The sequence below is a fragment of the Symphalangus syndactylus genome, chromosome 14 (genome assembly GCF_028878055.3).
Source record: "Symphalangus syndactylus isolate Jambi chromosome 14, NHGRI_mSymSyn1-v2.1_pri, whole genome shotgun sequence".
Taxonomy (NCBI): domain Eukaryota; kingdom Metazoa; phylum Chordata; class Mammalia; order Primates; family Hylobatidae; genus Symphalangus; species Symphalangus syndactylus.
The window spans coordinates 107,868,425-107,887,421 of NC_072436.2; the positions used below are offsets into that span (position 1 = coordinate 107,868,425).

An 18,997-nucleotide genomic window follows, 5' to 3' on the forward strand; every position below is an offset into this window, starting at 1 on the left:
ACATGGAACAAGAATTTGGGGTATGGTATTCGTGTGTGAGCTTTCATGGGCCTCGTGGTGCCCTCCAGTGTACTTCTTCTAGGGAACAAGTGGTTTGCAGGTTGGGTTTGGTAAGAAGGCACAGTCAGAGCAAAGACTCTGAGGTGGGTACATGCCAGGTGTGTCTGAGGAAGAGCAAGGAAGCAGAGACAGGGAGGTGGTGTCAGATGATAAGCCTCAGGGGTAAAGGTCTCTGTTTTTTATTCAGACTGGGATGGGAGCCCACTTTGAACAAATGAAGAACATGATCTGGCTTCTAGTTTAAAAGGAAGACAGTTCATGCCGCTGAGAATAAACTCTAGGGGACAAAGCAGAAGCAAGTGACTGGGCAACAGACTATGCAATAATTCAGGTAAAAGATAATGACACAGGTGGGTGCAATGGTTCTTGAATGTAATCCCAGCACCTTGGGAGGCCAAGATGAGAGGAATGCTCGAGCACAGGGGTTTGAGACCAGCCTGGGCAACATAGTGAGCTCCCATCTCTAGCTTAAAAAAAAAAAAAAAAAAAAAGGCCGGGTGCAGTGGCTCAAGCCTGTAAGCCCAGCACTTTGGGAGGCTGAGGCGGGCGGATCATGAGGTCAGGAGATCGTGACCATTCTGGCTACACGGTGAAACCCCATCTCTACTAAAAATACAAAAAAATTAGCTGGGCGTAGTGGCACATGCCTATAGTCCCAGCTACTGGGGAGGCTGAGGCAGGAGAATGGTGTGAATCCGGGAGGCGGAGTTTGCGGTGAATGGAGATTGCGCCACTGCATTCCAGCCTGGGCGACAGGGTGAGACTCTGTCTCAAAAAAAAAATGGTGGCAGTTCAAACAAGGTGCTGGGAGAAGCGGTAACATCCTGACAATACAGTCGTCCCTCCATATCCATGGGGACTGGTTCCAGAACCCCTCAGAGGACACCAGAATCCACAGATGCTCAAGTCCTTGATATAAAATGGTGTCATATTTGCATATAACCTATGCACATCCCACCACACACTTTAAACCATCTCTAGATTACTTATAATAACTCAACGATGAGATGGCTATGTAAATAGTTGTCATGCTGTACTGTTTTTAAAATCTGTTCATTTTGCATGGTTGTATTTTTTTGTTGTTGTTTTTTAAAAATATTTTCAGTCTGGGTATGGTGGCTCATGCCTATAATCCTGGCACTTTGGGAGGCTGAGGTGGGAGGATAGCTTAAGCTCAGGAATTTGAGACCAGCCTGGGCAACACAGTGAGACCCTGTCTCTACAAAAGATTAAAAAAAAAAATCAGCTGGACATGGTGGCACGAACCTGTGATCTCAGTTACTCAGGAGGCTGAGGGAGTAGGATTGCTTGAGCCTGGGAGTTGGAGGCGGCAATGAGCTATGATTGCACCACTGTACTCCAGCCTGGATGACAGAGCGAGACCTTGCATAAAAAAAAAATAGTAATAATAATAAGCCAGACACAGTGGCTCAGGCCTATAATCCCAATACTTTGGGAGGCCAAGGTGGATGGATTGCTTGAGCCCAGGAGTTTGAGACCAACCTGCGCAACATAGCGAAACCCTGTCTCTACAAAAAATACAAAAACTCAGCCAGGTGTGGTGGTGCATGCCTGTAGTCCCAGTTACTTGGGAAGCTGACGTGGGAGAATCATCCTAGCCTGGGAAACTGGGGCTGCAGTGAGCCGTGATTACACCACTGTACTCCATCCTGCGCAAAAGAGTGAAACCCTGTCTCAAAATAAACGGCCAGGCACAATGGCTCATGCCTGTAATCCCAGCACTTTGGGATACCAAGGCAGGCGGACTGCTTGAGGCCAGGAGTTTGAGACCAGCACGGCCAACATGGTGTAACCCCATGTCTACTAAAAATACAAAAAAAAAAAAAAAAAAATTAGCCGGGTGTGGTGGCATGCACCTGTAATCCCAGCTACTTGGGAGGCTGAGGCATGAGAATCGCTTGAATCTGCGAGGTGGAGCTCGCAGCGAGCCAAGATTGTGCCTCTGCACTCCAGCCTAGATGAAAGAGAGAGACCTCGTCTCAAAAAATAAATAAATTTTAAAAATTAAATAAAAATAGAAATGTTTTCTATCTGTGGTTGGTTGAATCTTCAGATGCAGAACCTGAGGACACACAGGGCTGACTGTATTTTGCGGGACAGGCTGAATAGGTCTGCTGACCAACTGGAAGTTGAGCTTGAGAGAAAGAGGGGAGTCAGGGATGACCCTGTGGTTTTTCCCACCAGCATGGAACTGCCATCAACTGAGTCTGGAAGCCTGCAGGGAGACAGGTTTTGTGGGAAAGCTCACATCTTGTGTTTGTGGTAACCAAGAAATGTTGGGCAGGTAGCTGAGTACACAGGTCTGGAGTTCAGCAGAGACTCTGGCAGCTGGGAGAAGGGTTCACTCCCATGAAGAAGAGCAACTGACTGCTGCCTGTGGGGATACAGGCTCTACGTGGACAGACTGTCACTGTCTCATATTCAAGGTAACAGCTAGGTTTTTACGATAAAATATCCTGATTTTAAAACGTTAGCAACATAAAATTTGCTTGCAAATGCTTTACTGGCCATGAAGCTACATCTGTGGGCCCACCTGCCTGAGGACCAGCTGTTTGCAACCTCTATATCCACCTTATTGTTCTGCCTTACAATAACCGTGCAAAGATGGGCATCGCTGTTCTCATTTGATCAATGAGGGAACTAAAGCACAGAGAGGGGAATACATTTGTCCAAGGCCACATGGCTAGGAAGAAGCACGGCTGAGATTCAGTCTGCATTTGTCTGGGACCCAAGGCTTCCTCCATAACCGCAGCCTGACTTTTAAACAGGCAAGTCCTGACCTGGAAACAGCCAGAAGGAGAGCAAAGGGAAGGTCCACAGCAGCCTGCCTTGCCAGGAGGTGAATACAACCCAAATAGTTGGGTTGTTGTTAATAATTAGCTTCAAAGGTACGACGGTTTGGAGAACAAGCCGGATCCAACTGGATGGACCTCTGTGCAATAAAAGCCCCTGTACCTAGGCCACAGAGTGGACACAGCAGCACTCAAGACAAGTCTCTGGGGCAAACCAGAGTGTGCGAGCCCGGTGGGGATGCCAGCTTGTGGACACCACCTCTTAGTTCATGCCTCGCAGGCCTGGCCTCCCCATGGGGCTCCCTGCTGTAATGCTGCCCTGACCCATAAATCTCTTCCACTGAGGCCAGAGAGGGCCTTTTGAGATACAAATCTGATCATATCAGCCAGGTAAAAACTTTTCTCACTGTTTTTAAGATAGAACCCTGAACACTTGATATGCCCACAGGGCCTGCATGGCTTCCTACCCAGCCTCATCTTGCCAACCACCTTCACCCTCCCACTCCCCGACTCTGTGGCCACACTGCCATCTCTCACCTTCCCCAAATCCCCATCGGCCCCAGGGCCTTTGCTTCTTTTGCGCCACTTCTCAGCACCCATACCCGCCCCTGCAGCCCTCAAATGGGCCCCTCCCTCAGAAGCCTCCCTGACCTCCAGCCAGGTTAACCCCGTCACCTGCTCTTAGAATAGGAAACACGGTGGCCATCTGACTTTGATCTGTGCTGCCGTGATTGGGGTTTGCCTTCCCCATAAGCTTGGAAAGACAGAGACACTGGCTTTTGCTAGAGTAATTGGTCTGCACTTGTTTTTTAAAAAAAAAAATAAAAAAAAAATAAAAAAACAAAACACAACAACAAACACACTCCCCATTAAAGCACAGTATGTGGGTATACAGTTGCCGCTACTGTTTCTTGGAAAGACTGCCCTCGTTCTGAAATGATGTGCTACCCACTCAATATTAACAATATTAAAGGTATTAACAATATCTTTTTTTTATGGAATGATTGTTCATAAATGCTTTTTTTAAAAATGACTACTTGGTAAACAAACAAAAGTTGGCGATCCGTCCCCAAAAGCTTTGTTTTATTTTTGTTTTAATGCTTTTCTGGGCTATGAAATCCTAAGGGCTGAGACCTACTGTTCTGTACTTGATGAGTATTTTCCAGGCCCCCAGACCCTGGGAAGTATGTCCAAGCCTGGGAGAGCGCTCAGACCCAGTGTACAGAGGTCTGCTTAGTACAGACATTTCTCTGCAGGTTTCAGGACTTCCCTTACACACCACATGATCTAACACACTGTCGCGAGGATCTTTTGAGGAACATCCAGCTAGGTTATGCCAGGCAAGAGTAAAAACGACCCAAAATTGCACAATGGTTACGTCAGAAGCCTCAGACAACAGAATATCATGCAGGCTACTAAACACAAGAGCTCTGAATCTATGAAGTAGCGAGGAGGCTGCCGGACTGCTCCCCCACCCCCCGGATATCCTGGCCGAGCTCCCTCATGGCACTTCTCACCTGGCCGCCCAACCAACTTCAGCACCTTCTGCTTGGAACCAGCTCCTCCTCCAGGATCAGCCCTGCTGATGACAGAATCACCATCCTCCCAGCCCCTGCCACCTGGACTGCCCCAAGCTCAGAACCCCAGAGTTAATCGAGCTCTCTGGCATTGCCACTGCAAACTGTCACAAAATGCTGTACCCAGACTGTCCCGTCCCTCTTTGCCCACTAGCACTGACCCCTGGCCCCTGCCACAGCCTCCTAAATGGCCTCTCTGCAATTCTGTCAGGCACTGTTCTAGGCACAGCACAGATAATGCTCATCTACTCCTCCCAGCAAGTCCTATTTCACAGCTGTGGAAACTGAAGTGCCGGGAGACTCAGTTCCCTTAAGGTAATACAGCTGGCAAGCAGAAAGCAGCACAGCTGGGACTTCCATCCAGGCAGTCTGGCCCGCGAGTCCATGCTCCTCGCCGCCCTGCTGCAGGCCTTTCTAGCCCCCAGTGCAGCTCGAAGGCCCCTTCTGGGATCATCTGACCAGGCAGTGCCAGCTCTCGAAGTGTCCATTTGGGACAGATGTCCCTGTGAGAAAACCCTGGAGTTGAGATCTGGCTCTTCCCAGCCACTGACCCGCTCTTGCTACTTGTGTGCCAGCCACCCCAGTTTCTGTGAGGACCCTGGAACACAGCACCCTCTCTCCCACCTCAGCCTCACCTCTGCCATCCTTAAAAGGCAGTCCTCATTTCTGTGCTTTCTCGTAGAAGCTTCTGGTCCCTCCTGGCACAGCACCTCTTCAGAGAGGCCTTCCCTAACCAGCCCATGAGGATTTTCTTCCTGGCTATTCTCTAGCATGGACCCTGCTCGTCACCTCTACAGAGCCACCCCAATCAGTCTGTGATCATGCATTTACTTAACTTACCTGTTAGTGGTCGCTCCCTCCACAACTGGAAACACCTCAAGAACAGAAGCAAAGTCTGGCTTTTGCTCACTCTCACATCTCAGCTCCTAGCACTGTGCCTGGCATACAGTAGGTGCTCAATAAATAGCTGAATGCATGAATGGGTCTTCATTGAATGGGCTTCACGAATGGATTTCAGAAATCAATACAAGTTAGATACATGTAGCACAGGCTATGGCTGCAACTATGTGAATGTTAGGTGCCCACATGAATACGCTGCAAGGAAACTGGACACTGAACACGCCTGGTTGCCAGGTGTCTCTTTGGGGTGTATGGATAATGGACAGATTTCTCCCCTATTGTGGTTGCTCATTTATGTGGAAACAGGCAAGAACCCTTTCAGGAGGCTCTGAGGTCAATCCCAAGGAATCTGTGGTTTCTCCTCAAAGCCTGCTTGTCCTTGGTCAGGAGGCACACTGGACTGAGTGAGTCTCACAGCCTAGACGGGATACAGCTCCCTTCCTCTGGCCAAAGCAGCCAGAGCTATATCTTTCTTACCCCTCAAAACAGTGCCATCATCTGAGGGATGACCTGAATGTCTCAGGATATTGTTCTCAGAGTGTTGCTTAAGCAGAAAATGCCAACCCGGTGGAGCCCAGCAGGATGAGTTTCAGCTTGCGTGTTCAGCAGCTGCAGCAGGGAAGCAGCCAGCTCCCACTCACTGGGCACCTACTAAGTGCCAAGCATGGTGCTGTGAGCTTTACATGTGCTCTCATTTGAGCTCCTTGGAAAGTCTTTTAGAACCATGTTTTGGTTTTGTTTTTATTTTTTTGAAAGAGAGTCTCACTCTGTCCCCCAGGCTGGAGTGCAGTGGCATGATCAGGGTTCACTGCAGCCTTGACTTCCCAGGTTCAAGAGATCCTCCCATCTCAGCCCCTCAAGTATCTGAGACTACAGGTATCTGCCACCATGACCAGCTATTTTTTTGGATTTTAGTAGAGACAAGGTCTCACTATTTGCTCAGGCTGGTCTTGAACTCCTGAGCTCAAGTGATCTTCCCACTTCAGCCTCCCAAAGTGCTGAGATTACAGGTGTGTGTCACCACATCCAGCTCTAGAACCATTTCAAAGGTAAGGCTACTGAACCTCACAGGCATGAAGACTCTGGGGAAGATTACAAAGATGATTACTCCAATGATGCCAGTGGCTGCAAAATCAAATGTCAACAAGACGCGGGTGGCAGCACAAGGGTGAGCACAGGCCCTGTCTATAGGCCCCTACACCCTGGCCTCCAGCCCAAAGCAGCAGCTGGGGCTGGGGAGGCACTCGGTTTGCAAATGGTGGCAATGAATTCCATTAAAAGCAACAATACAAAGTCCTTCTCTGTTAGAGAGAGGTATTTCTATATGTAATAATATGACGTCTTCCATTTGCTTTAATACACTGTGTGGGTGGGTGGTATATTTTAAATAGACAGATGGAAGGGCAGATAAAATAAAACTTAGCTAAATGGTAAAAACTCTTGAAGCTGAGGGCTGGGTATATGGAGATTCATGATGCTATTTTCTCTAGAAATCAACTGTTTTATCTAGTTCTTCCCCTCTTCCCTTCTCTCCCTTCCCCTTTCTTCCTCCAATCCCTCCTTCCCTTCAACTTCCTTCCACTTCCCTCCCTCCCTTCCTCTCTCTCTTCCTTCCCACCCCAGCCCCCCATCACTCCAGCAGATGTGGCACACGTGGCTGCCAGTTCCTGACCTCTGCCCTCTGCCACTCTCCTCTCTAGTGAAAAACAAAACACGCTTCACTTTAAGCATGACCAGTTTGCCTCTTTCCTGAGTGGTGACCACGTCGTTGATGCTCCCCATGAGAAGCCACCTTTTATGCCGGAGCTCGGCTGTCACACCCGGCCGAGAGACCTGCTGCTGGTCAGCAAGCACTTGGGGTGGCTTCTGGGGAATATCCTTTATGCTGCTGTTTCTTACTGAAGTATGACAAGGGCAGTGAATACACGTTACGCCACCTCTTCCTGCTGTGTGGAGACAGCACTCCTTTAAGCCTACCAGACCACATCGAGTCAGGCAAACGGTGAGCAGTCCCTAACGTTTCTCCCCGAGTCAGCTTTCTCAAATTCATCAGGGAGACAAAAACATGTCCAGCTTCCAGTCATGCAGCGAGCAAGAATGGCTTCACCTGTCCTTCACCTTGTATTTTGTATACACAGAAGGCATTTGGTCAGATTGCACAGTAGGGTGATTTTCCCCCGCAATGGAAGGTGAGGAGAAGCTCCAGCATTTACAATCCCTAGCTCAAAAAAAAAAAAAAAAAAAAGGAAAGCAAAGAAAAAAAACAAACCAACAACACAGGCATATCTTATCCTAGTACCACGTGCTTCCGTAATTCCTAGTATTTTCTGAATGTCGCCCTCCTTAGCAAAAGACATAATTTGCAATCAGGCTGGGCAAAGACAAACAGCCATTACTTTCTTAATGGCCAACTACCCAAAAAGGCTCAGTTAAGTGATCTCAACTAGCAATCTCATCAATTAAAATTGGTAAGTGAAAAACTTTTAACCTTTATTCCAGCAGGCCATTCCTAGCGGGAGGAGGGAAGGAATGTGAATTCCTAGCATAAAATTTAATTCCATTTCACGGACGCAAACATTCTTGCTGCCCTGATGAAGTGCCCCCTCCTCACTGCCCTCCCCGCCGCCCCCCACCCAAAGCAAGCTCTTTCTCTCCTTGAATCAAATCAGAGAAAGACTGGTTTATGATTCTTTGCAACCAACTTGATCAATTTAAACCCTTAGAGAAATTCCTGTGGCGATTTCTCAAGGGCAAAAGGGCCAAAAGAATTGGGCAGCAGGCAGAGAGGCGTCACAGCTGCTTTATTCTTCCAAGAAAGGGAAAGATAAAACATAAACAAGAAGACCAGAAAAAGAAACTAGACAACCAGGTAACACACAATACTCATTCACTGAGAACCTCTACGTGTCAGGCGGCACGCTATGCTCTTTACACGCATGACCTCCTGTAATACTGACTACAGTTTGCTGAGTACAGTTACACGGTAGGCACTATGCTTGGTCACGTGATATTTCATATTCTATTTCATTCAATCCTGAAAACAACTCTGTACTTTAAGAAAGACCATCTTGTTTTATAGGAGAGGAAACGGAGACTATGGGGGTCTAGTTATTTGTTCAAGGGAATATAAAGCAGGGTCTAGATCACAACTCTATAGTTTTGTCAAAACTCATTGAATTATACACTAATGCTTGGGGAATTTTTTTGTATGTAAATTACATCTCAATAAAGCTGATTTAAAACAGCAACAACAGTGCTACAGAGAGTGGCCCTGTGCTGTTTCTGCCCACCCAGCCACCATCCCTTCTTTGGTGATTTTCCTTTGAGGGCCGCCTCTTCCCTCTCTCAGGTGATGGGGTTCAAAAGGAACCGGTCCTCCCTCCCAGCTCCAGGGCTGGGCATGCGACCCCAGCTTAGACAATCAGTGAGTCACATTCCTCTGACCACTGGCTGGTTCAGGGATGGTCATGTGGCCCAAGCTAGGCCAATAACACCTCTACCCCAGACTTTAGAGAATTAAAGGCAAAGAGAGGCTCCCTTTCCATCAAGGCTGTGTAGCTGGCTCAACAAATCTTGGGGCTGCTGAAGGCCATCTTGCCACTACCCAGTGAGAGCCCTCCTGAGGATAAACAGAGGAAAGCAGAGTTGAGAGACGGAGGAGGGCAGCTTCCTGATGACACTGTCTGAGCACCCGGATCCAGCCATGCCTGAAAGTAGCATACTCCTGGACTTCCTGGTGACATCAGCCAATTTCTCTTTCTTTTCCTTAAGCTGGCCTAAGTTGCGTTTTCTGTCTCTTATAACCAAAGACTCCTAATATACCATAATGCCATTAAGAAACAGAAAACCATGCTGCTCATTAGTGTGCCTGTGCCCTGTAGCAAATGGAGGAAAGAGAAAGCTATACAAATACGAGAGGGGTTCCAGGAACATGGTCAGGCTTTATGCCCATCATCTCCTTTAAAGCTCAGCCTCATGCTGCAGATGAGAACAAAGAGGCATTACACGGCGGAACAAGTAGCTCAAGGTTACGGGCTGAGCACGTGGTTCTCCAGCCTCCAAAGCCTTCATCCTTACCTAAACACTGGTGATTTGCTTTTTACAAGTTTCCTTCTTTAGCAGCAGAACCCTTTCATCATTGGAATCATATAGAAAATGCTTAATATATAAAACCAACCAAACTGATGCCACTATGTTTATAGGGAGGACAGGAACCCTGGAGTTTGTTCACCCTTGCTTGAACCCCCAGTTGCTCTGCAGAGACTTTTTAGAGAACCAGCTGGTTGTGAAAGCAGAACCCTCAAACTGATCTCAGAGAACCTGGGGGCTTTTCTTCAAAACCTGCATGGGACATGCACACTGCTGGCTCAAGTTCACAGCTCAACGATAGTACAAAATGTAGGTTGCACACTGACCCTCCCAGTGGCGTGTGAATCAGCAGAGTGGTGTCCCATGTCCCATGTCCCCCACCCCCCTGCTGTGACTCAGAGCAGCCAACTCACTCAGATCCAGGACATCATCAGTCTTGATCAGGTCCTCCTCCCGAGTCAGCGGCAACTGTGTTTCAGGCTCCCCTCGCAATTGCAGTGACAGGGAACGCAGCATGAAGAATACCCGGATGGCCTGGACCAATAGTTCAGAGAGCAGAGAAGAGTGAGATTGCAGAGTCATTTCAGTGAGATGCCCCACATCAAGAAATGACACAATGATTCTCTATTAAAAAAGAAAGAAACGCAATAAAGCCCACCTCTTCGGGTGTTGTGATTCTGGTACGTGCTTTTATAACAAGACAGAAAAAAAAAATCAAAGCGGGAGTAGCCTGTTTTCAGTTATCCACAGGTTCAGGTTTGGGTTACTTTACCTGAACTGAGCACCTGTCATCTGCCAGGATCTTGTCCCCAAGTATCAGGTGACCTTCATAATATCCCTGCCCAGCAGACAGCCCCATTTCACAGACCGGGCAGCTGAGACCTAAGAAGGTGAAGTGACCCGCCCACGCCATGCTTCTAGCAAGGGCTAGACCCTGAGTCTGTCCCAACCAAACCAGCATGGGCTCTGGAAAACCCAATCACTCCAAAAGCATTTCAAGGTACTACCTACTGAATATGGGGGTGGGGCAGACAGAAGAGGGTGAAATGAAATGCCTGTGGGCTGCAGGGCCTGAGACCTGAGGAAAATCCTACCCCTGAGTGAGTCTCTTCAACTCCCAGTCCCTTGGTCTTACGACAGGGGGTGTGCTGCTGACGGGGCAGAGACCTCACACCTGGCAGGTGGGCAGTGACCTTGGTTCCCTGAATGCCCCTCAGGCTTTCCCAGCCAGCAGACCAGGGACAGAGGCGGATCCACCAGCACAGGGATTCCTGGCCCATAGAAGTGGTGTCTGGTCAGAACTGTGTGGCCACCAGGTACTTTCAGAGAGCAGAAACAAAGCAGAGTCCCAGCAGCTGGAGCAGTGTTTGCAGAAAGCAACCTCCAGCCCCAGGACAGGCTTGCCCACCAACCAGAGCAGGAAGCAGAGGGGCAGTCCACAGAAAAGGCCACCTGCAGGCCTCTCTCCCTGAGGCACAGCTGCTGGGCCTCACTGAGGGTGCAGTGCCCGATGGGGACAGCTCCAGAGTCAGACACATGAGGTCTACATCGGATTCCCAGCTCCACTAGGCTGGGCAAGTCCCCTGACTTCTGTGAGCTTTCTTTTCCTCATCTGTAAAATGGGCATGATAGCTTACGTGCCTGCTAGGAGGTTCTGAGATAACGCAGGAGGGAAAGCAGCCAGCATAGTGGGGTGGGGGGGGGACAAACCACTGTCACCACTAGGGAGCTGCAAAGGCGAATCCCAGTGCACCTTTGGGTCTTCTTGTTTATGGCTCTGAAGGCTGCAGTCTGGACCTAGGTGACAGGAGGTGCCCTCTATACAGCAGTGTGCCTCCCAAAACTAGAAAGGGGCCAAATTACTGTCTGCAAAGAGGTGCACTCACACTGCCTCCTCATACCCCAGGCAATGAGGAGCTGGTCAGCCTGCTTACACCCAGTGCTGCCTTGAGCCCTAACCAGTGGGAGACCTTAGAACAATTTCCTAATGTTGGAACTGGAAGAGCAGTCCTATCTCCTGGCCCTATGCTAAGGTAGTGCAGTCCTCTGTAAACTATAAAGCACTGGAGAAAGATCAGCTCTTATGTTACAATGATGATGATGGTGGTGGTAGCATTCGTATCTGATTGTCAGCAGTTTTTAAAAGTATAGTCTTCATAAAGACATCTGTAAAAATCAGAAGAAAAAGTGTAGTTCCATTAAAAAATTCAAAAGAATTTCTATTTATTAAGCACCTATGGGGTGGCAGGAACTGTGGGCACCTTATTGTAACTTGAAGATTTTATGGAGGAAGAAACAGAGCTGAGAGGGGCAGAGCTATTTCAGCTCACACATCTGCTAAGTGGCTGAGCTGGGTGTGAACTCAGGAACGTATGACACGTGTGTCACTTAACCAAGTGCACCAGGAAACTTAAACATCCATGACAGCCCAAGTACAGAAAGCCCAAGACGTGAGTGGTCACTTAAAACGTCTGGCAGCTTGAGCTCTCAAATAAGGAGTCATGACCACGAGGATGAGGAAGAAAGGAAAAGGCCCATCACCCAGGTCCAAGTCAAGGAGACACTCATTTCAGTGCTCAAATGCCCGTTCCTCTGGGTCTGAAGGCAAATAACTCACGCAAGACCAGAGCAGGTGGGTGAGAAAATAGAAACGTGTGGCTTTCTGCAGCCCACCACTCCGAAAAACTGTAACCTTCCAATAAATACTTTAAAAGTTCAGAATTTGTCTCCCAATATAGGCCAATATCTGCTTTTGCCTTGCAAACAACACATGGATAATAATAATTTCATCATCATAAATATAAAACAGAATATAAAACACATACAGTCGGCTCTGTGTATCCATGGGTTCCATATCTACGGATTCAACCAACTATAGATCAAAAATATTTAAAAAAAAAAAAGGGTTGCATCTGTACTCAACTTGTACAGACGTTTTTCCTTATTATTCCCTAATCAATACAGTATAACAAACTATTTACATGGCATTTACATTGTACTTGGTATTATAAAAAATCTGGAGATGATTTAAAGTCTACAGGAGGATGTGCATAGGTTATACGCAAACACTATGCCGTTTATATAAGGGACTTGAGCATCTGTGGATTTTGGTATCCTTGGGGGAGTCCTAGAACCAATTCCCCATGGATACCGAGTGATGACTGTACAATAAAATCCCTCAATGATTTTCCTGGTTCCTGCCCCAACTCCTAAGAGAACGAAGGACACACGAGAAGCCATGTCCATGAATGTGAGGAGGGCCGATTCCCACAGAGCAGGGTGCTCCACTCGAGGCAAAACCTGGGTTCCCATGGGGGTAGGGGGGTTATAAGGGCCTGGTAGGCACATTGGGCAACCCCACAACTCTGTAAATTCACAAAAGGAAGCTAAAATATGAGGATAAGAGCCATAAAATTCACCCCAACACCCCCAAAACAATAACCACTCTCTGATTCCCCAAGGCCTGCCGGGTACCATGCCAGCTGTACAGTGTTGTCTCATTTAAGCTTTTAACGATCCTGCATAGTTCCTATTTTACAGATGGGGAAACCAAAGCCGAGCAATGACAGGCAGCCTGCCCAAGGTCACTCAGTGAATAACTAGATTCCAAGCTCTGTGTTCTTCCAACAACGCTCCTTGACCTCCAAAAGATTTAAGGCTTGGGACCCAGGGTTTTATTGAGTGCTTTTCTTTGCTAAATAAAGATGCAAATTTTAAAGTATTATTAAAAAGGAAAAAGAAATTATTATTCTTTCAGATTCTTCCATAGAATATCAGGAAGGACTGACCCAGGAAGAACAGGTTAGATTTTGAAAAGGATGACAGCTGACCAAGCTCAAATATAAAGACATTTCTCCAGTTTCTTTGCTTCAATGACTCTGGAAGCAAACTCTGGCAAACTCAATGCCACCGGGGAATCAGTCCAATGAGCAGGGGAAGGTGGGTGGCTCTGTAGTCAGACACACTGTGGCTCAAGCTGGGGCTTGGTAATCACATGAAGTGCCCAAGCCCAGGCTTGTGCTCTGGAAATGGGGCACCCACCATGCAGGTACAATGGGATGGCACCGGTGATGTGCTGAGCCCAGGAGCTGGCCTGGAACAAATGCTCGGTTTTCACCCTCCTGATTCCTTGCTGCGTGTGCAAGCTGCCTAGTTTAGGCGACAGTCACTCAGGTTAGAAGCCCACTGAGGCCATGTAGCTGTGAAAGTCAGTCATTCTTAAAAGAGTGCCGAAGCAGTTTAATGTGGGCACAACCCATCGGGAAAGCAATTTGGCAATATGCAGAGAGTCATGAAAAAAACACATTCATATCCTTTGAACCAGAAATTCCGCTTCTGGGAACTTATCCTAAAAAAATAATTCAACAGAAAGAAAAACACTGTATTCATGAAGCTGCTCATTATAGTTTAGTTGAAAATAATGTAATACTGGAAGCAACCAAAATGTCTACTTGCAAGAAAATGCCAGATAAACCTTTATGAGGCCATAAAAAATCAGACTTATTTAAACTAAGACAACATGAAAAACTTCTTGTGCTACGACGAAAAGAAAGAAAAAGAAGGGATGAAAGCAAGACCATGGTATACTCTTTTCACAGACAAAGATAGGAGGAGCACACAAAATATCTAAGTACTGTTTGTTTAGGGTGATGAAATCATGGGAAATTCTTTTCCCTTTACTTTTGAAATTGTATGAGATGTTATTGTATTTTCTTTAATGTATAATACACATCGAAAAAATAAAGCAAAATATTCTATTTCCTCAAGGCCAATAGTGATAAACACAAAAACTGCTTGTGGTTTTACAAAGGAACAGGGAAACAATGTGGGGACAAATAAAACCTCGTGCAAATACGGGTGTTTCATAACCGCTTCCAAGATGACTATATACAGATGGCTAGTGGCTTAAACTTGGATTTTGATATTCACCAAAAAATCCTATTCCTAACTCTCTTTTCTCTGGCATTAAGCTTCGGTAGATTTAGATCATGAAAGACCCTATTTCCGACCTTACGTACTAGACTGCTCCATTTCTGTTCAGACAATGCTTCCTGAGCACTTACTGTCTGCCAGGCCCTGGGCTTGTCACTTCACAGCCACGCTCGTCTACCCTGGGCAACAGTTGAGAGGCAAGACCCACGAGGGACCTGAGGCTCCGGGAGGGTGAGTGGCTCGCTCAAGGTCATACAGCTGGAGTTGGGATTTGACCAGCGGTTGGTCTGACTGACACCACTGTTTTCCTTCTTCACCGCTTCTCTCAGGTCCCTCTACATGTGGGGTGGGTCCAGCCTAAGCCCACAGTTCTGCTCGAATGTTCTAACTGGACCCCAACAGCTCCAGTGACCTTCATTTCAACATGAATTTCCCTTCTCAGCTGGCATGGCTCAGTGGCACCCTTGCTATTTTGGTCTTATTTTATATTATTTGTTTACCGTTCTAGTCTTGCATCTTACTCAGAGCCTGATACCTAGAATATGTTCAACAATTATGTTGAAAGAAAGAATAAGTGATGTGGTTTTTAAAATGCAAGAGGGGGCTGGGCATGGTGGCTCACGCCTGTAATCCCAGCACTATGGGAGGCCGAGGCGGGTGGATCACCTGAGTTCAGGAGTTCGGGAGCAGCCTGGCCAACAGACTGGGGAAACCCAGTCTCTACTAAAAATACAAAAAAAATTAAAAAATCAGCTGGGCGTGGTGGCTCATGCTACTCTAGAGGCTGAGGCAGGAGAATCACTTGAACCTGGGAGGTGCAGGTTGCAGTGAGCTGAGATCATGCCACTGCACTCCAGCATGGGTGACAGACTGAGACTCATCTCAAAAAAAAAAAAAAACAAAGCAAGAGGGAAAACGGCGTTATCGTGAGATGCCTCCCCACTGCCTGCAAAGCGCTGCCACCACCCTCTCCTCTCGCTGCCCCTGCCCCTGTCCCTCCCTCACTTACTATGCTCCTTGAACATGCCACACTTGGTGACACCTCAGGGACGGGATGTGTGCTGTTCCCTGTTTGGAAAGTGCCTCCTTTATCACTTTAACCTTCCTGGCTCCTCCTCGTCCTCCAGGTTTCCACCCAGATGTCACCTCTGCAGAGCAGCTCTTCCGATCACTCTGTCTGCAGGAGGACCGCTCCTCAGCCCCTGGCTATGGCGTGCTATTTCTTTCCTCCAGAGCTCTGACTGTGGGTTGATACCAAACCTGCTATTCTCTTACTTGTTAATAAACTTTACCTCTCTAGGTAAAAAGAGCAGTCCACAAGGCAGGGACGTGTGCTTGCTCAATTCTTCACCCCTCAGGCTAACACAGTATTTGGCACATAGCAAGAATCTGGCAGCTCTTTGATGAATCTACAAATATTTAGGAATGATTTGCCAGTAGGAATTGTTTGAACTTCTTTGACAAGTCCTTAAGGAAAATAAAGGGTGGAGTTTCTGAAAAGGATCAGCCTCCTTTAAAAAGTCTACTTGGTGGAAAAAAAAAGAAAGAAAGAAAACATTTGAAACCAAAGGGGTAGCTTGGAATGTTCTTTGGATACAAGCAAAAAACTTGAAACGAACCACATTAAGCCCTCAATTGCTTGCTAAACCATGTAACTTCCTTTAGCTCAAATTCAAAGCACATTGGTGTGTTCTGATTTGTGAAGTGGGCTTGAGGAGCTAAGCTTCTGGATGATTCTAGATGGCTCCCTTGCAACAGAACTGCAGTGAGATGAGTGGCCAAAGCTACCCTTCAGAAATAAATTCTTAAAGTCACAAAGGAAGCTTTTCTAAAGTGTATGCCTTGGCTTTGAGGTAGCCTGGCCTCTTTTATATCATTCTGCTACCCAGGGACCCTGGGAGGACTTGAGAGTTGCTTTTGGAAACTTGTCAGACAGGCAAAGAGACTCTAGGGAAGCTGAGATATTCTCTACCTGTGCTTCAGCCAGCCACTTGGGCTGTGCATCCTTTCCAGAACAAGGGAGGTGGGCAGCACAGCCCTGGGAACCTGCAACTATGTGACATGTAAGGGGCAAAAAGACTATCATCAAGACATGCCATTGGCTTGCTGCTGAGTCCTCACAATAACTCTGGAAAGGCAGGCACATTTTACTTGACAGATGAAGAGACAGTAGCTCAGAGGAGACAGACAAGAAGCAACCTCCCTTCCGCCACATGTGTGACAAACTCACCCCTGCATTTCTCCCATCTCTCGCCTGTGGATCAGGACCATCTGCCCCAGCCCAGCAGGGTATGAGGTCATGAAACAGTGTTAAGAGGTGACAGCCGGGCCGGGCGCAGTGGCTCACGCCTGTAATCCCAGCAGTTTGGGAGGCCGAGGTGGGCGGATCACGAGGTCAGGAGATCGAGACCATCGTGGCTAACACGGTGAAACCCCGTCTCTACTAAAAATACAAAAAATTAGCCGGGCGTGGTGGCGGGCGCCTGTAGTCCCAGCTACTTGGGAGTCTGAGGCAGGAGAATGGTGTGAACCCGGGAGGCGGAGCTTGCAGTGAGCCGAGATAGCGCCACTGCACTCTGGCCTGGGCGAAATAGCAAGACTCTGTCTCAAAAAGAAAAAAAAAAAAAAAAAGAGGTGACAGCCAAGGTTCTCAAGGGGCTCCAAGGCCCCCGTGATCTGGCTCTTGCCAGCACCCCCAGCCTCATCACATCCCACTGTGGGCTCCAGCTGCAATCACCACCGTGGAGGTGCCAGAATGTGCCACCTGTCTCTGGGCTTGTGCCTCCCTATCTGGTGCCTGTCCCACTTCCTGCTCCAGGTGGGATTAGTGACCTGACCTAATGCTGCTTGAATAATGGCCTGAGCCACATGGCCTGCCACTATCTCTTCCAACTTTGCCCTCTAGGCTCTGATTCCTTCAGGACTGGGGCTGTGTTTTTGATGCCCCAGTGTCCTGAGCAGAGCTAGCAGATCTGAAGAAGGCAGTGTGGGAAGTAGTGGGTCAGAATGCCTAAGAGTCTAGGTTCTGGGGGCCACATTGCCTGGGCTGACTCGTGGCTCAGCTACTCACTAGCTGGGTGACCTCGAGCAAATCACTGGACCTCTCCATGCATCAATTTCTTCCTCTGTGGACAGGGCGTGGTGGTTCACGTGTGTAATCCCAGCACTTTGAGAGGCCGAGGTGGGCAGATCGCTTGAGTCCAGGAGTTCAAGACCAGCCTGGGCAACATGGCAAAACCCATCTCTACAAAAAATACAAAAATTAGCCCAGTGTGGTGGCGCACACCTGTAATCCCAGCTACTCAGGAGGCTGAGGTGGGAGGATCACTTGACCCCAGGGGTCAGAGTGTGTTGCAGTGAGCCAAGATGGCACCAACCTGGGTGACAGAGCGGGACCCTGTCTCAAAAAAAAAAAAAAAAAAAAAATTCTTCCCCTGTAAAATGGGGATAATAATAGTGCCAATCTCCTAGGATGGTTATAGAATTTAATGAGGAAACCCACATAAAGAACTGATTTGAATTGATCTACTTCATAACAGAGGCTATGTGTTCATAGAAGTGGTAAGAAAAACCCTGATGAACTGTGAACCAAAAGAAGGTAGAGTGTAGGCTGGGTGTGGTGGTACATGTCTGTAATTGCAGCACTTTGGGAGGCCAAGGCAGGAGGATGGCTGGAGGCCAGGAGTTCAAGACTAACTTGGGTAACTTAGGAAGACTTCATCTCTATAAAACATTTAAAAATTAGCTAGGTGTGGCAGCTTGTGCCTGTAGTTCCAGCTACTGATGCTGACGTGGGAGGATGGCTGGAGCCCAGGAGTTTGAGGCTGCAGTGAGCTATGATTGCACCACTGCACTCCAGGATGGATCACAGCTCGCCGTAGCCTCCAAAAAAAAAAAAAAAACCAACCAACCAAACAAAAAAAACCACAAAAGGCAAAGTGGAATCCAGAGTAGCAGTGCTCAGCGTTCAGTCCTCTGGACCTTCTGGCTCAGGGGCGCAGGGAAATCTCCCAGGTGGAGCCTTCTTGGCACAGGATGCTGTTGCCCTGGCTGGGGGTGAGCACATCAGCATCATGAAGCAACACATACACATCTGTCAGAACCAGTCCTCCAGTGAAAGCTGATGCCAGGACGTCCAGTGCAAACACTGCCACCCACAAACAGAATCGTGTGCCTGGCTGGGGGGACGTGGAAGGAAGGCGTCAGTGGCCCGGACAGGGTGGGTCCTGTGGTGAGACTTGCGGGTTTGGTCAGACACTTGGGAAATGTGGATTGACTCAAGACACATGGGTCCCACTTCCTCTGCACCCCCAGGCTTCCGAGGCAGAACCACCAGCTGCAGGGAGGAAGGTTCAGACTCCTCGTGTCTGAGGTGCAAGTGACAGGTCATTCCTGTTTTGCAAAATCCAAAAGTGAAACACCTCTGTCACACACGAATTAACTCAGATGGTACAGGCTGACAGGGGGAGCTGTGTGCAATGAATTCCTCTAAACTATCCACAAATACTCATGTCTCCAGGGAATGATTTTCTAGGAAAAGGTGATGGTGCTTTCTAAGAAAGAAACTCTGATCTTACCCGGCAGATAAAATACCATGAACACCCTTGCGGAGACTGCTTCCTAGAG

General features: G+C 47.9%; 1 protein-coding gene across 21 annotated transcripts in view; it reads right to left on the minus strand.

Moving 5' to 3' along the window:
- Positions 1 to 18,997, minus strand: part of CLEC16A (C-type lectin domain containing 16A) — a 240,763-nt gene that overhangs the window by 111,614 nt on the left and 110,152 nt on the right. For all 21 annotated transcript variants that reach the window (XR_010115778.1, XM_055242568.2, XM_055242566.2 and 18 more), the window contains one exon: positions 9,853 to 9,973. Coding sequence is in view for 20 of the 21 variants with exons in the window: in XM_055242568.2 (XP_055098543.1) it covers positions 9,853 to 9,973 (121 nt within the window). In the remaining variant the exon portion in view is untranslated. The remainder of the gene's footprint in view (positions 1 to 9,852; positions 9,974 to 18,997) is intronic.